The sequence below is a fragment of the Coturnix japonica genome, chromosome 15 (assembly GCF_001577835.2).
Source record: "Coturnix japonica isolate 7356 chromosome 15, Coturnix japonica 2.1, whole genome shotgun sequence".
Classification (NCBI taxonomy): Eukaryota; Metazoa; Chordata; class Aves; order Galliformes; family Phasianidae; genus Coturnix; species Coturnix japonica.
This window is the reverse complement of record NC_029530.1, coordinates 5,322,600-5,345,237: the sequence shown is the minus strand read 5'-3', so window position 1 is coordinate 5,345,237 and position 22,638 is coordinate 5,322,600. Positions and strand designations below refer to the sequence as shown.

Here is a 22,638-nt window from a genome sequence, read left to right as displayed (position 1 = left end):
CCCCCCATCGGGCTTTATATGTTTTATCCCACATCGCGATTTTTATTCACCTTTCCCCCCCCCCGCTCCATTTCCCCACATCGCCCTTTTTCTACCGCTCACCCCTCCCCGCGCCGCCTTGGGGCGGATCGCGGCCTTTGGATGCGGGGATCCAAGCACAGAAAACACCATTTTGGGGTCTCAGTCTGGTTTTTTTTTTTCCCCATTTTCTATGTGTCCCGGCCATCCGAGAGGGATGGGAGCGGATTTGAAGGTCATGGTCACTCGGAGCAGTCTCATTTGGAGCTGTATTCCACTCGCCTTCCCCGCTCGCCTTGTATTTGTAACCAGTTTTGTGCATTTGGCAATAAAAGAGTCCACGGCATTTTCATTGTTACACGGGCCTGAAAAACCCACCAGTACATCGTTATCCATCTGTGGGACCGGACGAGCGCTGGGAGGGTGGAAAACAGCCCCAAAAAAGCCTAAATAACCCAAAGAAACCCCAATACCAGCAGTGCCCAGCACCCAGTGCCATGATTTCATGGCTCCCGCATGTGGCATTGCGTTGGCCATGATGTTGGCTGTGCTTTGCTGACAGCCAGCGGCACCGTGGAGGTTAAAGTGAAGGACAACAGAACCTACAGCTTTATAGAAGGTTTTTTTGTCGGGAGATTCATTGTTATTGAGAACGTTGGGCTCATTAGGTGAAGAGCCGTGAGCTACGATTCCTTTGTCAAGCTCTAAAATCACGACTGTTTGGTTTCTCCTATCAGCTTTGTTGGATAGATTCCATTTCAGAACTTGGGAAGTTGTAACGGGGCTGCTGGACAACCAATGTGTTCCCAATCTCTTAAAAATATATATATATATAAATTCTTTAATGTAATTCTGAATGATGTTTCAGTAAGATCACAGCACTCGTATTGATGGATCCCCATAGGATACCTTCAGAGAACTTTTCCCATTGCTTTCCTAAGGAGATGTCAAGCCTTTTTTTGAACAACAAGTTTAAAGATGGTTCATGTTGCAATTTCTGTCCTGTAAATGAACAGCAAAGTGGCTTTTCTGTCTGGGGAAAATAAAAAACCCACATTGATTTTAGCAGGCCTGCATCTGGGTTTCAATTGGAAGCGTTGTGTTGAACGTCCCCCATTTTTTGTAGAGCTTTCTTCATAGCGCATGCTTGCAACTTATATCTCAGCAGTGCTAGCATTTCTAGTTGTGTTTTTCTCGTGACGTGCAAAAAAAGGTTATATTTCATGGCTGAATTTTTCATCAAATTTAAGTAGACTCAAATCTACTCCAATTTGAGTAGAAGGTTGTTTGATAGTCAACAGTTGTGGGCTCAGTTTCTGTGTCCTTATTACTGCAGTACTTACTGGAGTGAGTGCTTGGCCCTTCTTCATCTTGTAGTGAGAGGAGAGGGGAGTCAACTTTGTGTGTCTCCATGGTCTTTAAATGGAATTTTAATAAGATATCCATTGTAATAGTCTTGTAATGTATTTTGTAATAGGGAAGGTTTCCTGTGGGAAAGATGTGGACATCCTGGTGTTGGCTTTCCATTGCTGCTCCTTCCCCTTTTACCCTGGGGAAGAGAATCACAAAAGAAGGTTTCCATAAAGGCATCTAGAAATTAGCAAGAAGGGTTAATGAGTGTTTATGAAATGGGTTCTAAGTGAAATTCTGTGTTCATCCGGTGGTGGCTGTTTGTAGAATGGCACAGGTGGGAAGTAGGGTTGTGGAAGCAAGGGGATGCCATGTTAAGCTGTAACTGAAGGAAATGTAGACCTTGTGTGAACCTGCTCTTCCATGCTCTTCAGGATCTTAACCATTATAAATCATTGCTGTGTTAGTTCAGGTTTTCCCCCAATGCAGCCCTAACAAGGTTAGCATTCTATGATTAGAAAATGCATCTGTATCAGCTTTCTTTCAAACACTGCAACTATTTTTATCATTATTATTATTATTATTTTTCCCCATTGGGGTTTTGGCTGAAGGCAAACCAACCCCAGACTCTGGTTTTGGAGGATTACATCTCTGGTTACATTTGTGGCAAAAAATATCCTTTTTGTTTGGGAACTTTCTTACCAAAATGGACCTGCCCTTTAAGAAATAGTCTATTGCTGCTTTAATAAATTTAACCATGAAGAAGTTTAAGCTGAAATTATCCCATGTTACATAGCTTGCTTTTGAGACTTTGATTTTCCTTTTTCTTGACAGCCTTTGTTACTGACCTCACAAAAGGCTGAAGGACAGGGTAGAAAGGAGGTGTCCATTCTGTTCTGGAGAAGTAACTGGGAATATTGAGCACCAAGGTGCTCTGAAATAATGCAAGGGACTGTTCTGGAGGTTTGGTCACACATCAGTCAGAGGTTTTCTAGTTCATTCTAATGTCTTTGTGTTGGGCTTACAGCAGCTGCGCTAAACTGCTGAGCAAAATGAATGGGTAACCTGCAGGTCTCTTTCCTTAGAGCAGTGAATGTGTTTCAGAGTGATTCCCCCATTCCTGCCTTTGAGTAAGTTTTAATGTAGTGGCTGATTCATGGCAATGTGCAGGAAGGTTCCTCAGTGCCCATGTCCATCAGTGGGCCGTGTCTGCACACTTGGCTCAGGTGCCTCAATCTGATGGGGTGCTGCAGAACTCATCCTCTTGTCAGAAAGCAAAGAGTTGATGTGATTAATGTTGGGAAAAGCTACTGAAAGCAGCACTGCAGCACTATTTGCATGGTCTTAATTTGACAACTTCGGTCCGTTTGACTCCTATATAACCAACTGCTATTCTTAAATGAGGTCTGAGCTATGCGCTTCTGAATTCTTCCTTAGAAGAAGGCTTTATCAGCTCTCTGCACTTGTAATGAAAGTTCTTCAGAGTATCCTTGAATTGTTTTCAAAGCTGTGGTGATGCAGTCAGTGCTCCAGAAACATCCATTTGCTCTATTAAGCTCAGTGAGCTTTGGAGTTGCACTTCTGCTGCAGATATTAATTGCAGCGTGGCTTCATCTGTTTCTTGGTCTCAAAGTGAAGATGCTCTTGGAAAGAACTTTACATCCTGGAGAGACGTGCCTTCCTTGCATTAGTTTTCACTTAACTGTGAAAACATAAATGCATGACCTTGTTTTGCTCACACGAATGCTCTACTTGGCGTGTAAACATCAGGACGGGAGGTGTGTGATATTGAGGAACAGGATAGCAAATGTTCTGAAAAATAGAAGAAAAATTGGAAATTGCTTCTGGGTTAAGGTGTTTATTGTGCAGCATTTGGGATGAAGCTCTCGTGTAGACTTTCACTCTTAAAGCACAAGCACTAACCTGCAGTGAGTTGGCTACTGAGATTAATTACTTGGTCGACTTACTTTGTCTGGTGCAGCAGTTTCTGACTGTGTGACTTTCCTACCCTGCAGCATTGGAATGGGGTTGCAAGTTTGATTCGCCAAGTTGCTCTGCCTTCTCCAAGGCCTACATTCAACCACATTTCTGCAATACAAAATGTATTTTTAATTCACCATGTGGATGTAGGTAGCAGTGCAGGATTGCTGGTGACCCTTCTAATTTCACTCCATTTTCGCTCTCCTGTTTTGCATTGCGGTGAACTGCTTCTGGCAAAGACCATCTGCCTTCTTCTTTTGTAAAGGTCCTAGCTTATTTTTCATATAGTTCATTAAAGATGTGTCAGAGGCTGGTCTGAGCTTGAGTTTCACGTGTTGGGGTATGGACCTCAAATTGATGGTCTTGGTTTTAGCCAGAATTTGCATATGGTTTTGATTGAACATTGGCTGATTTGTTTAAAATGGTGGTGAATGTCTTACTTAAGGAGGCTGTTGAATAGTTGTAGCTAGAAGAGATTATGTCTGTAAAGAGGTGTGCCTGGTTGGAGCAGGGCTAGAAGCTCAGTATTTGTCCTTTCTCTTGCTCTGATGCAGAAGCTGCAGCCTTTTGCCAGCATGGATGCACATGGTCAGATAGCTTCTTGAAGGTGTGTGATGGGAATGGTAATAGGGGAAACGTAGGAGGTGGAAAATCCAGGATGCTTTAGGTTGAATGCTTAAACAGAATGCTCTGAACTTGCTGACCAGTCCAGGAACCCAGTTAGTTGAATTCAAAGGATGCATGTTGCTAGCAATAGGAGTGTGCAGCAAAGGTACTTTGCTTCATTTTGTGAGCAGTGCAGAAAGGGATGTCTTCTGAAGCCTTGGGACCAATAGAGGAAACTATGGACGTGCTCCATATTCCCTGCAGGGCAGTTTTGTTGCAACATTGGATTACGATAAGAGAAGGAATCAGAGCTGAATCTGACCCTTTTACTGGAGCATTTTGCATCTGGTGGAATGGTATCCCAAAAGAAGAGGGTGGTTCATCTGAATATTGCTGAAACTCTGTTGCAGGCTCCAGCACTGCGCTGCAGGCAGCCATTTGATAAATGGCAGCCTTACTCAATGGTAAGACTTGCTGGTCACCAGGACGAGCCAAAAGTTGTGACTTGTCTTCTAGAAAGCCAAGGCTTATAGGTAATTAAATACAGGCTATTTGGTTTAGAATTTTTTTGGTATGTATGAAATTAGAACTCTGCAAGTATCCTGAAAATGTCAGCTTGACATCTGAAGTCTGCATTTATTACCAATCAGCAAATGTCATCGGTGGGAGCGATGCTGTACAGGATGGCACACTGGGCTCAGAATCTTGCTTTCTCCAACTGCTCAGGTGATAGGTCAGTGGGGCTTTGGTTTTGTTTTTTCCTTGCTATGGACATTTCTGCTCCTCCGATGGACTTGCTGATTTCTGCAGAATTTGTGCTCATGAGAATTCCTTGGCCAGCTTGTGAGTCCTGCTCATAATAAGGGCATGGTTTGGAGCACAGCTGCCTTCAGCTACAGCACAGTGCTTTCAGACGCATTTGAACACATTTGATGTTTAGGTTTCAGCATTGTTTGACTGTTTTGAAACATGAACATGATTCTTTGGGTCTCTGATCAAATGGATGTGCATCTGGAAGGTGAGTCAGTTGCAAAAATGGATGTTTTCGTAAATAAAATTGAAGACTTCATTTTGCCTTACTCTCGTTGGGTGCACTCTTAAGGTCGTCATTGTGATACAAATCTCAGTCATCACAAGAAAGATTTGAAAGTGGGGCTTCCTATTGTTGTACAAACCTTAATCACTACAAAAAAGTGGTTGGAACTGGGGCTGCTTCTTGTACAGAGGGAGCTTGGATGTGAGGACATGAAGCACACCAGGCAGCCTGAGGTTTTATGGCAGCTGCAGGGATGTTGTTGGCACTTCTAGGGCTGAGTTGAAAGGGACAGACTGTTACATCTCAGTTTGCAGAGCATTAAGAGTCTACGAGTTAATTTAAAGGCATTTTGAAGTGTTGAGGTTGTTATGTGTTCACTGATTTGTGTGTGGTTACTGGTTTTAAGGGGCTGTGTGTGGCTGGTGCTCTCTTACAAGCACATAAGCTGTAAGTAGAGACTGAGAACTGGGCCTTGTGGGCAGCTGTTTGGGTGACCCTCAACAGAGAAGGATGGTGGCAGTGTGGAGAAACCAGGCCTAGAGAATTGGCTGCAAAAATTGCCTGGAAGTGCAGTGAAGCAGTTTAGGTTCTCTGCACCAATAGGTTTTGGAACTTCCCTTAGCTACAGGACTCTACTTGAGAGAGAATATTTTTGGATTTTTGTAATGACACAGCATTAGTATTTTCTTTGTTTTGCCATTTATTGTAGGTAACCTTTTTACCCATTTACTGATATTGCTTGTAGGTCAGTAATTTGAGGGATAGATGCTATAGGCTCCGTTACTGCTAAGTTTGAGCTCTCTTTGCTCTCATTCTCAGCACAAAGTTAAATTGGGTTTTTGAATTCTTATTTGTTAAGAAATCAATCCTTTTCAACATTTCTTAATTGTTTCTTTTGTCTGTGTTTTCTTTCAGAGGTCGCAGCAGTGGCAAAGGACCTCCTCAGCCCACAGTGAGTATTTTTTCCTTGTTGTTTCCTCTTTAGATACAAGGAAACATCTTTTCTGATGACCTTTCTTAGCAGTGTGAAAATGGCACATTGTGGAATACTCATAATTTTTTTTTCCTTTTGATACCTCAATGAGTATTTTAGACTTTTTTTTTTTTAAATGTAGAATATCTTGCATTCATCTCAGTCTCTGATTCTATGATCTAAGTCTCCTGGGAGAACGGGGAGAGAAGGAACTCTTACACGTTTGAAACATGCCAATAAAAATCTTTCTTGTGATTATAATTGCAAATACATGGATAAAATTTAACTTGGGAACAGATTCAAAAGTGTTGCCTCTGTGGAAACTCTCTATACTGACTTCTTTAAACAGAGGACTGAAGATGGTGAGACAACACTATGTTAAAGTGAAGTAGCAATTGTGTTCAGCTTTACTACAAAATAGCTAACCCAATGTTATTGTAGCTAAGCCTCTGTTACCTGTGTTTGTAGCTTTAGTTATTGTCGAGGCTAAAACACTGTTGCACTCTAGATGTAACTTGGTTTGTAGAATGTTTTGTGGAAGGTGAAGATCTGGGTCTTGATTTAAAAAACGGATCTTTGAACTGCACTAATCAAATATTTGCTAATTTGGTAGTGGCTTGATTCTCAAGGATGACTAATTCTAGGGAATGGGGCAGGAGTAGGAAGGGCTGAAAGGACTACAGTTTACCTCTGTAAGTGTATATTGAAGATAATGAGTCTCTTCAGTAAAAATAAAGAGGCTATGAGGGAGAGCAGTGAAAAAGGTGATGCACAAGTAGGAAGTGTTAGGCTTTCTGTATGTTAGGCTTACTGAGTGTTGAGCACAGGACCATCCTTAAACGCATTGGTTCCCATGTTCTAGAACTGTGGTGAATGTTTTTTGACTAGTTTTATAATAGGCCTTGTAGCTCTTTAGCAGTTCACAACTTGATGACTTCATCTCCTGTTAGTGCATGTTATCAAGTCTGTTTGCTGCAAAGATGTAGTTCAGGGAACATTTCTCCTACTGCAGCAGTTGAGGTGCCTTGTTCCTGTTCCCAGGGAGGGCTGCTAGCAGGGCTTCCCAGTTGTGAGACTTGGTATGTGAGTTCTACCCCAGTTTACATTGGGTTGAGGCACACTGTAAGGTTTCTCATGTTTTTAAGGGTGATCTGATATTTAATCGATCAGAGAAAGGGTAGAATCCTCTGGGCATTTGCTGTGACTTAAATTCAATGTATACTGACCAAGTAAGGTTTTTTGACCATTGTCTTTCTAGCAGCTACTATTTACTGCTGAGAGCTGACTTTGTTCTTGTCTCATTGCCTTTCTGAATTATGAGTGTTTCCCATAAAAATGACAACTTCATTATTATATTTTTTTTTTTCAGATTTCTTTTGATGGCATCTATGCAAACATGAGAATGGTTCACATACTTACATCAGTTGTTGTAAGTCTTCATATTTGCAAGGCGTGTAAACAGTTTCTATAGTGACAGAGAATTGTTAAATATTACACTAATTGTAATATAATGGAGTGAATATTAAAGTTCAGCAGTGGGCATCTTGTTCCAAGATTGAAATTTAAACAGTCATAGTAATAGCTATTGTGTATTTTTGGCTTGGAAAACTGCAGATTATATTTGGGATGGCAGATTTCTTACGCTCATTGGTCGTGTTTTGAATTTTCTGTCTCCAGAGAGATTATGAATAAGCAATGAATTTATATATAGGGAATAGAAACCCTTCATCCCTTGTGTTAAAAACTTGGTGATACGGACCGTCCCATGGCAGCTGGAATCTGGGATAAAACTTAACCTTACCTGTACCTGTGCATATGCATGGATTTGTTTTTGCACAGAGACTTGTTTGCATGCATGCATAGCTAATCAAAAGTCTTGTGTGTGCTGAAAATACTTCCGTGAGGATCTTTAATAAAGTCTGGGACATACCAAAGTGTTTGTATCTGTGGCATGCAGAGACATATTTGTAAATGGGCGAATGTTGAAAAAGTAGATTCAGCTGAAAGCTAAGCTCTGTTTTTACCCATTGTGCTTCTGTAAATATATATTCTTTGAGAAAATCACTTGTGTCATTTGTCAGGCTTGACAGAGTGCTACACTTGGATTTTTCTTGCATTCTAGGGATCCAAATGTGAAGTACAGGTGAAAAATGGTGGTATATATGAAGGAGTTTTTAAAACCTACAGTCCTAAGGTAAAGGCTTTTTTTTCCTTTTTGACTCTTCCCTCTTTTGAAAGGTACTAATACAGTATAATCAATTCTTAATTAAGTTGGAATATTTATTATCAATTATTCTGACTGATCCATGTCAAATTTTACACATGCAGATTCACTTTTGCAAATTTCTGTAAATGTGTGCTTTTTTTTCAAGGATGTGAGTTACCAGTAGTGTGTGGTGTATCCAATTAGGATATTCTTTTTATCTTTACTAGTGTGATTTAGTGCTTGATGCTGCTCATCGGAAAACTGCAGAATCCAGTTTGGGGCCAAAACGTGAAGACATACTAGAAAGTATTTTATTCAAGTCTTCAGATTTTGTTATGGTGCATTTTAAGGATATGGATACCAATTACGCAAGAAGAGGTATACATTTTTCTTTTAAGATTCTTAAAGTTATCTATGTCTTAAGATTGTAAGTCAAGATTTCAAAAGGTTTTTTTTTAATGCTTTTTATATCTTTCAATGCCAGGGGGGTGAAGCTCCGTGTTTGTAGATTTTCAGGTTGGTCAGCAATTGTCATTGGGAACCAAGTGTTCATTGTTACACACATGCTTTATTCTCAGGTAGCAATGACTTAAAGATGTATGGATTCGTGGAAATTTAGAGACATTTTCACTCTTTTCACCTTGTGTTTCTATATGTGTATGTTCTTGCCGGATTTGAGGCTGAAGGATGAGATGCTTGTTTCAAGGAATTTGCTTTTCCTCAAAGAAGATGCAAAATATCAGAGCAACAGTAGCACTGAAATGCAGATGAAATCCCATCCAGAACCTGGAATGTGATTTTAAGTTGCACGAAAGTCAGACTCTGATCACACATGCACATTAGAGCAATGAAAGACTTCCTGCTTCTTGGGAAGTTACATTAGCAAAGATTCAGAAGAATGAGTGTGTATGAACATGCATGCAGGAAGAACTGTGGGCGTTTTGTTCTTATAAAGAAACCCAAGTCTTTGTGATAGGGTCAGATAAGACTCTGTGACCCACAGTAAAAACCGAATTTAACCTTCTAGGTGATGGGATTGTTACCCTGCTGTGTTTGCATTGGGAGTTGTTACCATCTGGTGGCCAGCTCCATTTCATGGTGTTGTATTTCATATAAAACAAAGACTGTTAGCTTCTACAGACCCATGAAGAAGTATTTTAAAATTGCCTAACCATCAATGTTTTTTGGCTGTTTCACACAAGATAGTTTTGCTGTTTGGAGTTACTTCATTGGAAAGAAAGCTTGCCATCACTTCTTAAAAACATAGTCAAAGAAAAAGGCATTCCACAGGCACTTGGTTGACCCAGGAGAGGCTTGTTAGAGTTCCTTGGTGGGGGTGTGTATGTGTTTATTTTCTCCCCCCTGTGCTTAGAAAAATGCAAGACTTTCAAGGAGCCCTTGAAGTAAACTTCCTTTCTGCAGAAGATACTATGCTGTATCTGGGATTTTGTGAGTTTTTATTCTGGTATTTGCTTCTGCATTGAGCCTGGGGGGCTTTGGCCAAATGGTGCTCTTTAGATGCTGAGTGTTGATCTTCTGAGTTTGATCTTCTCAGACTTGAACAGCAGAGGTGTTTACTTCATTGTCTCTGCCTTTGTGTCAAAGTCAGAAATAGAAAAACTGACTGGAAGAGGAGTAGTAAAGAGCAGTAGGTAGAAAGAAGGGGAACGGGATGAATTCTTCTTTCAGAAGGAGTGGAAAATACGGTTATCTCTGAAAGAACCATCCAAAATAGTCTGCCAGGCACCTTTCAGTGCTATCTTACTTGTGCAGCTTTGGAGCAACGAGCTGATAATTAATCCTGCAGCAGCATCAATAGTGTGAGTACAGGGAAGGTAATGGCAGTATAAGCCTGCAGTGGGTGAAAACACTCTGTTTGGAAGCAACAGCCTTAAATTTGTCTATGCCAAGCATGACATTACGCCTTAAGTTGGATCAGTGGAGAAAGCGTGGTCCCTGCCTAGACTGTGCAAATTGGAAGTGTTGAGGGGAAAAAATAAATAGTGGGACTGCATAGATAAGACCTTCCTGACAGCGTGTGCTTCAAGAAATAAATCTATCCTTGCTACCTGAGCCCTTATTTGCAACTTTGTCAGGCTACCTAGACCTTTGTGCTTGAGTAGATTCCTGTCAGGCTTCAAAAGGAATCAGAAAGAATCATCTGAGGGTCACTCAATGGAGTCAGGGGCTTTCTGCAGTACCAGCAGATCTGCTAATTAGATTATTAGGCCCATACAAATGAAATAGAAGGGCATGTTTCTATAGAATAAGCTTCTAGCAGCATTTCCTGTAGTCCTAAACACTGATCAGGCAGCTCTGCTGGTTTGCATATGATTCAAATTTGAGTAAGGCTTGAGTTGTCTTCTTGGCTCCTCTTTAAAGACAAGAGAATTCAAGATCATAACTACTGTTAAAGTAATAGGCTTCTACAATGTTTTTATTGTTTTTTTGGCACAGTTGCTACACTCTGAGAAAAGTAATATAAATCCAATAAAAAAAAAAAAGGCAAGACAGAACTGGCTATTTAAGTTTTTCCTTGAATTAGCACTGAAAGGGGCATTCTTCCAGAGAAAGTGTTGGAAAGGGAATAGCAGTAGGCATATTGTGAACAAAGGAAGGAAATGTTCGCCCTGCAGAACTGGTGGTAGCTGGTTTTAATGTTTTAAATCAGTAGTAAGTAGTTTCAACAGTAAACTCTTAGTTGTTTTGTAACATTTAAGCTGAAACATCAGTTTTCTTTGAGCCACGCAAACTTGATCAAAGTTTGCAGTGTGCAGTACAAACACCTTTGGCACCTAATGCACATTGGCTTAATGGCTTTTGAACTGCACTTAAATGCATATTTGTGCTCTTCCCCATTAGCACAAAACATGTTTGAGAAAACAAGCTTTTTAAATGCCAAATTTAATCAAACCTGGACTCTTAATTGCTCCATTCTGGCAGTCCTTTCTCTAAGTCATCTAATAGCACGCGCTTGAAGAATTTGCCAGAGCTGAGGCTTTTCTTAGAGTGTGTGTATACTTGATTTGCTTCTGCTTCGTGTGAATTTCTGTTGTGTAAAGTTGTCCTTGGGATTTTTTTTTTCCCAGTTAGCAGACTTTGAGACAAGAAGTGAGGCCTTAGTATAGGAAACTTTGCTCAGGAGGCTTCATGGAAGGCAGGTTCAGAGGCAGTGGGAACTAGCTCAGGGTTACATACAGCTCACACTTCTTTATGGCCAGCTCTCACTTGATCATTTATTTGAGTTTTACCCATATACAAAATGAAGTGGATAAAAATTTGGCCGTGTCAAGGTGTCACGTGAAGTGCTCCTTCAACAGCTCAGAGATACGAGGCCCCAGCTAAGGGGAGTGTGAGCATGCAGGCAATATCTTGCATGCTAACCCTCTGCCAGTTGGCACCCAGAGCAGCAGTTTGCTTCAGCTTCTACTTTCTTAATAATCTTAAGAGCAGTATCTTTGTTTTGGAAACAATGATTTGAAGAATTTGTGTGTTCTCAGTTGTTCTCCTCATCAGTTTTGCTCATGCTTTGTTTGTCTTGCCTTGTTTTTAATCTTGGTGTCCCTCTGCAACTTTCTGGCTGTTTGTTCCAGGAAAATAGTGAGTTGTGCCTTGAAGTAACATTCTGCTACATTCAGATTGCTCGTGAGACCTTACTGTGTGACTGCAAGTCTGTCATTGTAGCTTGAATTCTTCCTAACTGGGTATTTTGAGCTGTAAGGGTTAGGCTGGTGTTGCGGTCTCACTTGTATCCTAAAATGAAAGAGAGATGGAGAGCAGAGGGGCTTCCTGTGATACACTGGATTCTACTGGGAAACTTAGTATTGCTTATACAAGTCTCCCTCAGGCCTGTAACACTCATTAGGTGGTAACAGTTTTTGTGTTGCCTTGTCCCACCAGTTCATCTGTATCACAGTTTTTGACAGTGCTCTGCTGATGGTTTTTATGTGGCTTTTCAAATAGGAGATTTAGTGGGTTATATATGAGTCCTATTGCACTACTATTTTATTTGCAGTATCCAGAATGCTGAAACATTTTGTGTGGAGTTTTTTTTTCCTGAGGTTATTCAATAGAAATTAATTAAACACACTGAGAATACAGACGTTACCTCCATCAGGTGCTGCCCTCTGTCCTCACATCTGTGTCTTCTCATCTTGTTGGAGGAAGTTCCCCTCTCCCCCAGTGAAGCAGCACAGAAGCAAATGTCACATAAGTGACACAAACAGAATTTGGTGTAAAATATCTGATCTGGGAGAATCAGGCGTGAAGCAGTGAATGAATGGCATTAGGCACAGAAGCAGCACTGGCTGGTCTAGATTATGGCTGTGTTGGCTATGGGGTGTTGATAAGGTGAATGTACAGCTTCCAGATACAAGTGCTTTACTTTTGCTTTCCAGTTGAGTGTGCTCTCAATACTCTTTCACCGTGGATTTAGATAGCATTTTGTTATTATGTAGTTCCTGTTTACATTTAAATATCTGTTCTTGTAATGTATCTTAAAAGCTGTTTGCATGAAGGGAAACTGAGATGTTTTCTGTCAGATGGATATACTTTACAAATCTGAAGGCTGTCTGGAGGGATTTTAGCGAAGCAAAATAGAGAAATATACTGGGATTGTGAATGGGGGGAATATTGCTGAAGTTTTAACATGGAAATCATCTTTGCAAGGTGAGAGATGTGTAATCAGCTTGAATGTGTCTGTGAGAGGGCTTGAAAGAGTGTAGCTGTGCCTGAACTCAGCCTTATAATGTGAAAAAAATCCACCTGTATTTATATCTGATGTCTTCCATGTTTTTTTTCTCTCCATATCTGTCTGTAGTTCCTTCAGAAACAGGTAACTTCTTTTTGGCAGTCACTCTGTCTCTGCATCTTGCCTTTCATAACGCTTCTGTTACCATAATATATAATGGAAGCTTAATCTCTTTGCTGGCGCACTTATGGCACTGTAAAACATGCATGTGTAACTTCACAGAATCTTTTGGAATACAGTGACTTCTGTTCCCACCCTTGATTATTACCTATTCTAAGCAGCTGGAAATGCAACCACTGAAAAGTTGCATCAGCACTACTAGTTAGCACAGCAATACCATGACTGCATACAAATAACCCCGGAATGTGCCTGCTGGAAGCATCAGATGTAGTGAGAAGTTGAAATGATCTCATTTGGAAGTGTTAACCTTCAGCTGTGGAGGAATTATCGTAGCTCTGTTGATGAACTGTGCCCCGAGGTCTCACCAGGTGGTTGATGCAGGTTTTTGCAGTTTCACACGAGCCCTAACAGTGGTTTCCCTCATTAGGGTGGCCTTCCTTCATTTGGCTTTCTTTTCACCCTTTCACTGATTCTTATGTATTTGAAACGAATGTTCAGCTAATAAACATCTTTCTTTCTGTACATCTTCTATAACATTTTATTTCACATATGCTTATTAACAACGCTTAAATGCTGAATCGCTTCCCCGTTGTTTCTTTGGTCTCTTTGTATGAGTTGAGCATTTCATGAGAGACAGCCTGTCCTGTACCATACAGAGCTAAGCACAGTTCTGATAGAATGGCAATGTTTGGGGATAGATCATGGCAATATATGGGCAGAACTTGATTGTGAAACGGGGATAATAGGCTCTGTTGACAGTCTCTTAAGAAGAATCCTCAGCGACTGTTTAAACTCCGTAACATTGGTGGCCAGCAAATCACTTCAGATGTTGTTAATTCTTTTCATGATGGCTTTCAAGTTCAGTTCTCCTCATTGGATTTCAGATCTTGCCAGAAGTTAATTTTAGCCATATTCTTCCTATCTAGCACTGCCTGGTGGTTTGACCTCATCTTGTTTAAAGACCTGAAGTGTTTGCTTCTTAGTTTTCTTTAGAATTATAATGAGAAATTCTAGGCTGAAGGCACTCTGAAAAGCTTATTTTATTTTAAAAAATTCCTCCTGTTAAAGCAATCTAAGAATTTGCAGACAGCTCTAAGATTTGGTTGCTTACAAAACAGAAAAGCTTGGCTTCCTTGATGAATGGCTTTGTACGTGTTTTTTTCCCCCTTTTTATACGACTTCAATATTCTAGTATTATTTCTTCAGCCATTTTCTTAGTCTGACCTGGATGAAACATGAATAAGTAAAAATAAAAGCTTGTAATCTTTACCTTTTATGTATTATTATTATTTTTTTAACATTTTGTATAAAAAATTACCCACCCATAGCACACTTGGCTAATCAATGGCATATTTGTTTTCATACGTTGCTGAGAAAAAGGGTATCTCTGAATCTTGCTGTGTGACTGGGTAAGCTGCTACTTGAAAAAGGCTTGTAGGAAACAGAACTTCTCTGTTCCTGTCCCATTGTTTGAGTACCCCAAGCTAATGGGTAACTGAGTTGTACTGCAAAGGGAGAGCAAATGTGTGCGTGCATGCTGGTGTGGTGAGCTGTGGAAACAGAAGGAGCTCAGGTGTTTGAGGGGGAGCTTGTGCTCATTTAAGGGATGGGATTGGGTGTATTCATGCTTTTCTCCTTTTTGCTATTTGCATAGTTTGTTAGTGTGTGTAGGTTCCCTGGATGACAAACATATTGTACAAATCTTAGATTTTCTATAGGAATGGCACTCCCTGGGTTGTCCCGTTCTTAGCAGAAACCATGTGTGTAATTTGTGTGAAACATTTGGGGAATAATTGAAAGTAATTACTGCTATTCTTTGACACCTTGTCTCATACTTGAAGTTGCATAAGACCCTTCCTTTGAGTGGGTTTATTTGAAGTTAGTCTGCACTTCCTGGTTTTTCTATACCACAGCAGACAGCTCTCTGATGTAGTCCCAGGGAACACAGCAGCTACGAGAGGTGGATGATGTTAATGTGTCAGCAATTCAGTTGTGTTTGGTTGTTCCTCAAATAAACTGGTGCTCCCAGTGTCTTCCTGTGCCTAATCAAACTGATTTCACCTCCATCCCTTCCCACTCCCTTCTAGATGCTTTTACTGATTCAGCCATCAGTGCTAAAGTAAATGGTGAGCACAAAGAAAAGGATCTTGAGCCGTGGGATGGAGGGGAGACCAGCGCTACTGAGGAGCTTGAGGCACTGGAGACAGATGTTGTAAGTAATGCTTTTTTGTTGGTTCTGACTGTTTCTAGAGAGCAGGATGCTTCTCTGGATGTGCCTTGCAACAGACATTCCTTAATTTTAATCTAGTAATGAACTTGGGGCTAATGATGCTGGCCTGTATCACTATATGTCCAGTCTTTGCTAGCGGCTGCCCCAGCGCTTTCTTAAAATTTGAATAAGAATAGCTGGATTTCGAATGCCACTCCTGGCAAATATTGACAAATGGCAGCTGCTATGGTAAGGAACATGTTTGATTCAAGGACTGGCTGAAAAAGGAGCTTTTATTAAGAACTCCACATTCAGCAACACACTGAAGCCACTTATGTTTAATCAGAGCATTCCTGTCTGATGATCGCTGCATTTGTAAATGATGGTGAAACTGTGCTTAGCTAACTGTCTCAGAGCTAAGATGAAGGAAATTGATAGAAGTCTGACCCGTGGTTTAATAAGCACAGGTACAATCTCAGCAAGTTATGCATCGTTAGATGAAGAGTATGTTCTTAAATTGAGCTTCTTTGTATATCATAGCAGTTAGCTTTCACTCAACCATGCATTCTTCTTAGCAAGGTATTTGCTGCAGTGTGTTAAAGGCAAGAATGGAGTCAAGTTATGGTGGGGAATCTTAACTTTGTCTTGGTGGAACAGTTCCCCTGTCAGTTTTGGTGTATGTACTGTACAGCTGAGATTTGTTGGAGTACTTAATACTGTCAGTGCTTTCATGAAACTTTCAAAGCATTTGTGAAGGCTAAAGCCTTGAGTGCTGTAATAACATACTTCATAAAGTTGGGAAGTTGCCCTGATCACCAGGGGTCTTCTGCCTGCAGCATGTATCTCAGATAATAATGCTTTTGGGAAGTATCAGTGCTTGTCATAGCAAGGGCCGCTCCTAACGTTCAGAATTGTGTAGTGCTTGTTAGCCATTAACTAGTCCAGTATGGGCATGGTGCTTTAAAAAACAGAAACCAACCAACCACACAACAAAAAAGAAACCAACGTGGCTTTTCAGGATAAAGTACATACATCTGATGAACAAAGACCCCTGAAATAAACTGTGGCTCTGCTAGCTTTCTGATATAAACAGTGAGTTTGTAAGCCAAGGCAAAAGAGCAAAAGGTTTGACTCCTATTACCAGCCCTTGGCTTTAAGGGAATGTGTTTCCAATGACATCTTGAAAAACACGCATCATTTTCTTCTAGTCTAACGGATGGGATCCCAACGACATGTTTCGTTACAATGAAGAAAATTATGGTGTAATATCAACATATGACAGCAGTTTATCTTCTTATACGTAAGTTCCAAAATATTTTCTTATTAGATTTGTATTTAATGTTGTCCCTGGTGTGACAAAATTCGTATTCTCAAGATAAGTTTATATACTTTCTAAGGTTGTGGAATCAAATAACTGAAAAAAAAAAAAAAAGATAATAATGGATGAATTGTGCTTAAGAAACCTTGCCAGATTTCTGTGAATAGTTTGTGTAGCAATCTGTATATATTCCCTTAAATGGGCACAGTTCATTCCCATTGCAACATTTTCTGAATTTAGGCGTGCAATAATGCTTAATTCTTAGAAAAACTTTTACAAGTAGAGTGAAAAATACAAACTGTGAAACTATAATGTCTCTTTATGTAGCTGCCATATGTGTAGTTTGTGTTTAACCCAGCAGAACAGTCTGATTAAATCCTAATTTTATTGTGATTATTCATAATGTAGGTATTGGAGTATTGAAACGCTGCTGATATTTCAAGGGGGTTTGTACTGTGGATAACTTGTTTAACAGGCTTGTGCAGACCTGAAGTTTTAGTTACAATATAACAACAACTTGAGTATAGAAGAAGAAGTATGAAGTCTGCTGTGCTTACTTTGGCAGCCTGGACTCATTCCCAGTAGTCTGCAGCTATAGTGTTCGTGCAGCTACAACACAAACTGGTTGCAGATGTTGAACAGCCATCGTGAAATGTCTTTATTTTCCCACTCATTTTACCCACAAAGTTTAAAACTTGGTTGTGAATGTTCAGGAATTGCAGTGATTATTTTAATTTTCTTTTTTCTTTTTTTTTTGTCTGCACATCCCTTGTTCAACATTTTCTTTCTATTGCCACGTTATAGATGTATTTTAACAAAAGCTTAATTGGCTTATGTCTGCATCCTAGGGAAGCTATTCCTAGAGCAGTGAAGTATTCCAAAGTACTCTTTGTACTTCTGAACTTTAGTCTGTGATCTTTCTGTTTTATGGGTATAAATGAACACAAATTAAGAACATGAAGGTGGCTTTAAATTGCTGAAGACAAATTCCATTATTTGCTAGTCAAGGAACTTGCTTTGCATTTTGTTGCTTTAGCTGGGACACTTTATTCTGATTTTCCAAGCATATGATGAGCAGTGGTCCAGCTAAATGCTTACCTGTGCACTTGAGGGGGATTGTACAGGGTTTACTGTTCATTTTATCTTCCCAGAGCTAAGCATTAGCAGGTATAGTTTGTCAGTTTGCATAAGGGCACAAGCTTTGTCCTAGCAAGTGCACTCCTTGGCTGTGTTGATGGCTGCTGTGCTCACACGTATCTTATTTGTGAGCCAGAGCTTTGTGCAGGAGGCCATGCTTTCTCTTTCATCCTCTCAGTCACCATTGATAATGGCAGCAGCTGGCCAAAACTGTGTGTGAGGAGGGGAGACTTTTGCTGTAGTAGCAGAGCTACATGGTACAATTTGGCAAAGCCATTTGCTTTCATAGCCCTGCCACCAATACTTGAGTAATCTTGCATATATTATTTCTTTCTTGGGCTGTCTTTCCAACTACATCCTTTGTTATTTGTTTGTATTATCCCAAATGTGTGCAGTACTGATTATCTAATACCAAAGATTGCATTGTCAGAGTCTCATCTCTACATAGCTTATTCTAAAGTAAAGTCAATGAAGAAAGTTATTTCATAAAACCTGACACAAAAATTAGAACAGGTGAAAAACAGCAATGACAGATGGACAGGAGGAAGTGTCAGCTCAGTTGTGTTGTCCTTCTGTAGTTCATTATTTTAGTAATTCATTGCTCGTGTATCGAGTGGCTTTCCCAAAAGGGTTACGTTTGCTTGCTGCAGTGTGGTATTACCTAATATCATAATACATAGAATGAATGGTTTTGAGGTTCCAGGACATGGCAATTGAGTCTTGGGTTTCTGGTCTAAAGTACTGCATTCATCTTTTCTGCAGTTACTATCACTGGAAGAACTGAAATTCCGTGACTGGAATTATCAGAGGATTAAGTTTGTAACTCTTAACTTCAGTAGTGCTGGGGACTCTTACATCTATTGTGAATGTGTAAATTGCTAAAGAAATTCAAATTTGGTCTCTTGAATTACCTTCCTATCTAAATAATGGGCTAAGGCCTTTTTGTTGCTAATGTGCTCAACCCTGTTAAAAGTTGAAGACTTTGCATAGCTTTAGGGACTGGGGAGTCTGCCAGTCATATGGTAAAGCTGTGCATCCTGACCTCGGTTCTCTAGGCAGGTAAATGGCACTGGTACATAATGTCAAACCAGTGCAGGAATATTGCTAATATAGCAAATAAACTGTCTTAAAAGCATTTTTTTTGTGTGTGTTTTCTTTCTTTTTTTCTTATTTTTAATTTGACCCGTCTAGAATTAATTCTATATAATTTTGTATGTTCTTTGTACTTTTGAATTCATTTCAGATGTTCTTTTTCTTCCATTGTTTTTCAGGGTGCCATTAGAAAGAGATAATTCAGAAGAGTTTTTGAAACGGGAAGCCAGAGCAACTCAATTAGCAGAGGAAATTGAATCAAGTGCCCAATACAAAGCTCGGGTTGCCTTGGAAAATGATGAAAGAAGTGAAGAAGAAAAATATACTGCTGTTCAGAGAAATGCTAATGAGCGAGAAGGTCATGGTGTGAACACTAGGTACTTGCATACACTGTGAATAGTATTTTTATTTAAATGATGTACATATTTTGTTACAGTAGCAATTTACTCATTGAAACTGTGCTTTTTCAGTGGGGCTGATTAGGTTAGGAATCTTGTGTAAACAGTCACTTGCTGGTTTTGGCACTCGTGCTGACTTGTACACCTCTGCTTGGCCCTGTATTATCTGTAATGAAACAGACTTGTCCATTCTGATATTTCACTGTGGTGAATTCATACCAAATGACAGGAAAAGGCAGTGGTTTCAGCATGTCATGGAGAATTTCAGGCATTAGTACTAAATTCTTCAGTGTCTGTGGGCTCTTAAGAAGTGGGAAGTGTAGTGAGTATCAAAAGGTAGTTCATGGGGTGAATATTTGATCAATGTCTGATTGTATTTTGAACTTTTCTTGAGCTTCTTTTGAGAAAGATAGGAAGCATCAGCAAAGAGTTTTTAAACTCATTATCTTCCAGATCTTCATCAACACTGATAGAAATTTGCTGTGTTTCAGGGAAAGTAAGTACGTTCCACCTGGCGGGAGAAACAGGGATGTCCTGTCTTGGGGAAGTGGAAGACAAAATTCACCAAGGATGGGCCAGTCTGGATCAGGCCCACCAATTTCAAGGTCTGGATCCCACACTTCAGATTTCAGTCCTAACTCTGGAGCAGATCAAAGAGTAGTTAACGGAGGCAAGTATCTGAAGTTGAAATTAATGTGCCTTAGAAAAATGCAATAAATTACCTAATTATGTTGAAACTGCATATGATGTGGTTTTAGGATGTGTATTTAACAAGCTGCTTAGCATGCATCATTTAACACAGAGGTGGTGATTTTCACCTGGGTTTAACATATTGATATCAAAACATTCATTTGAATGCATCATATGTAGCTTTGCAGAGCAGCAGTGTCACATGTTTTCTACCTTTGTCTTAGATGATGGTGCAGGCTGCAGCTTTAAAGATGAAAAAATGCTTTTTTTGTATTTTTTTTTTATACTACCTGCTTAGCTTTTTCTCAAGGAATAGCAATACTGACATCTAGTGAAAGGGAGGTGGTGGCTGTAACCGGAGGAAGCATCCGCCTTCCTTCCCGGTGCTTGGATCAATTCTGCTTCTTACTATAGAGTAGAAAGCAGCTTGCTGGTTTCACCATGATGTGGGTGGAAAAGCCACTGATGGGAAACTAGGAGAAGTTATTACAGGAAAATCAATCATGTCTTCTCTCCAAATAGCAACTTGAGTATTTTCTGCTGTTTGCCTAGGTGGCATTTATGAATGGACATCATTAGGCACTGAATAGCAGAAATTGGTGATTTGTAAACTGCATACCAGTTTTTGAGAAATGGACGTTAGCAGTAGCCTGCCTTTGAGGCATTTTTTTTATCGGTTAAAAGTACTATTAAACGAGCTTGCTGTGATTTAAAAACAATAATAGTTTAAAAAACAAACAAGCATAATGCTCAAGTGCCTCTATCTGGAGAGGAAGTCAGAAATATTTAAAGGTAAGTGAAAACTTCTTCTTAAATGGAGTCAAATGTAAAAAGTCTTCCCCAAAACAAGATGAAATTTGTACTATTTGTGGTCTGTGCCGTCCTATTACATCACTGAATCAACATCATACACTTAGCATACTCAAAATAAATAAAATGTCTTTGGTTTGAATACAATGAACCCTATATCCTAGATTAAAATACCACATTAATACCGCAGGTAACTGATAGAGGCGTAGATGTCAGGATTCAGACACTGAACACCGCTGTTTTTTGTAAAGATACAGCTCCTAGAATTGATACTGCTCATCATTTGGTTTGGAAGTAGCAGTTTGTGCGTTCAGTCCTACACATGAACCATTGTATAAGAACCTCTGGTAGCTGATGGAGGACTGATACGTTCTGTAGAACATATATATGATAGGCTAACAGATCAAACTTTACTGTCTATTCCTTAGTAGTATTTGTAGATCCTAATTAACCCTTTGGGGAGTTTGTGACATTCAGATATTAAATTTGACCTGAAACGGAGACAGGAACCTTACAGAGACTATTTTATTGGTTGCAGAAATAAATTAACCTACCCCCAAAGGGTTAAACATGAGAAATCATTTTGTCATATTTTACTTTTTTTTTTTTTTCTGTTGACCTTTTTCCCCATAATTTTTCTTTAGTTTTTATACTTTCCTTCATATCATTTGTTCTGTCAGGTGTTCCCTGGCCATCGCCTTGCCCATCTCCTTCCTCTCGCCCACCTTCTCGCTACCAGTCAGGTCCCAACTCTCTTCCACCTCGGGCAGCCACCCCTACACGGCCGCCCTCCAGGCCCCCCTCGCGGCCCTCCAGGCCCCCGTCTCACCCCTCTGCTCATGGTTCTCCAGCTCCTGTCTCTACTATGCCTAAACGCATGTCTTCAGAAGGTACAATACCACGATTTGTTCATGTTTTTGTTTGTCTTTGTTTAACTCCTTTGTGAGTTTAATTACAAAATTGTTTTTCCTCTTCATTACTTAACCTATAATTTGTGTTTAACTTTAGTTTATCAGACTATTTCTATTAACCTTTTTATTTGAAGAGCTTTACAAAAACAAAATAAAGCTGTGAAATTTCCCAAGTTGGTATGAAATAAACTCAGCTTTGTAAACGCTGCTCAGTGTCTCAACCAACAACAACATGCAGGACACGATAAGTATAGAGAGCACTGTTAGGAATATCAAATTATAAACATCTAAAAAATATATGAAGGCAGTTGTTTCACAAAAAGCAGTTTCAAATTTAACTAAAATGATTCAGTCACATTTTGTTTATTTAAAAAGAAAAGAAAGACGACTATATTTAAACAAGTGCAGAGTAGAATGTGATAGGATGAGCTGCTTCAAAGATGAATCAGTAGAAAACATTAGGTCTAAGTTTGCATTGAGGCAGGACAAGTCCCTAGTAGCCAAGTGTGTGCAGGGAAACTTTGACATGTGATCCTTGGTAACTGTATTCAATAGAATCTGAACTAAACGTATCTGTACTCCGAGGGTACAGTAAGGAAAAAACTTTTAAATTTTGAAGTGCACTCAGGAAAAAAAAAAAACAACCAACCATAAAGCTGTCCTGCACAGCACAGTCTGGCAGCCCTGGAAAAATGTAAACTGGTTACCTAAGCTCCCTGAAAATGTGCACTCTCTCTCTGGTATTGTAGGCTCTGCTGGAGCCAGGTGAGAGAAGCGTGCTCATTCAATCAGTAGCATGTTCTACAGCCTGCCTGATAAATGCTCAGCATGAGCCATAACCAGATGTGGACAGTAGCAAACATGTCTGCACAGTGTTCTACTGCCAATTAAATTTATCAGTGTGAGATTTCTTTGATGTAGCAAGATACAAAGAATCTGTGTACAAATTCAGTTGTTTTTGAGCACTTGTGATTGACTTGTCAGGCATGCAGTGAACTGCTTACTGTAACATGAGAATTGCTGGGAAGTGTATT

General features: G+C 39.8%; 1 protein-coding gene across 19 annotated transcripts in view; it reads left to right on the top strand.

Moving 5' to 3' along the window:
* Positions 1-5,835: 5,835 nt before the first annotated feature.
* The window catches only part of ATXN2 (ataxin 2), a 42,717-nt gene continuing 25,914 nt past the window's right edge, over positions 5,836-22,638 (top strand). For 6 of the 19 annotated variants that reach the window (XM_015877765.2, XM_015877760.2, XM_015877757.2 and 3 more), the window contains exons 1-10: positions 5,836-5,942; positions 7,333-7,392; positions 8,086-8,157; positions 8,397-8,547; positions 12,989-13,003; positions 15,127-15,251; positions 16,457-16,548; positions 18,975-19,172; positions 19,685-19,863; positions 21,374-21,583. In XM_015877765.2, the coding sequence (XP_015733251.1) occupies positions 7,360-7,392; positions 8,086-8,157; positions 8,397-8,547; positions 12,989-13,003; positions 15,127-15,251; positions 16,457-16,548; positions 18,975-19,172; positions 19,685-19,863; positions 21,374-21,583 (1,075 nt within the window). In that variant the 5' untranslated portion in view covers positions 5,836-5,942; positions 7,333-7,359. Of the gene's footprint in view, positions 5,943-7,332; positions 7,393-8,085; positions 8,158-8,396; positions 8,548-12,988; positions 13,004-13,282; positions 13,408-15,126; positions 15,252-16,456; positions 16,549-18,974; positions 19,173-19,684; positions 19,864-21,373; positions 21,584-22,638 lie in introns of those variants that run through there. The other 13 variants (XM_015877764.2, XM_015877759.2, XM_015877758.2 and 10 more) reach the window with 7 other exon arrangements.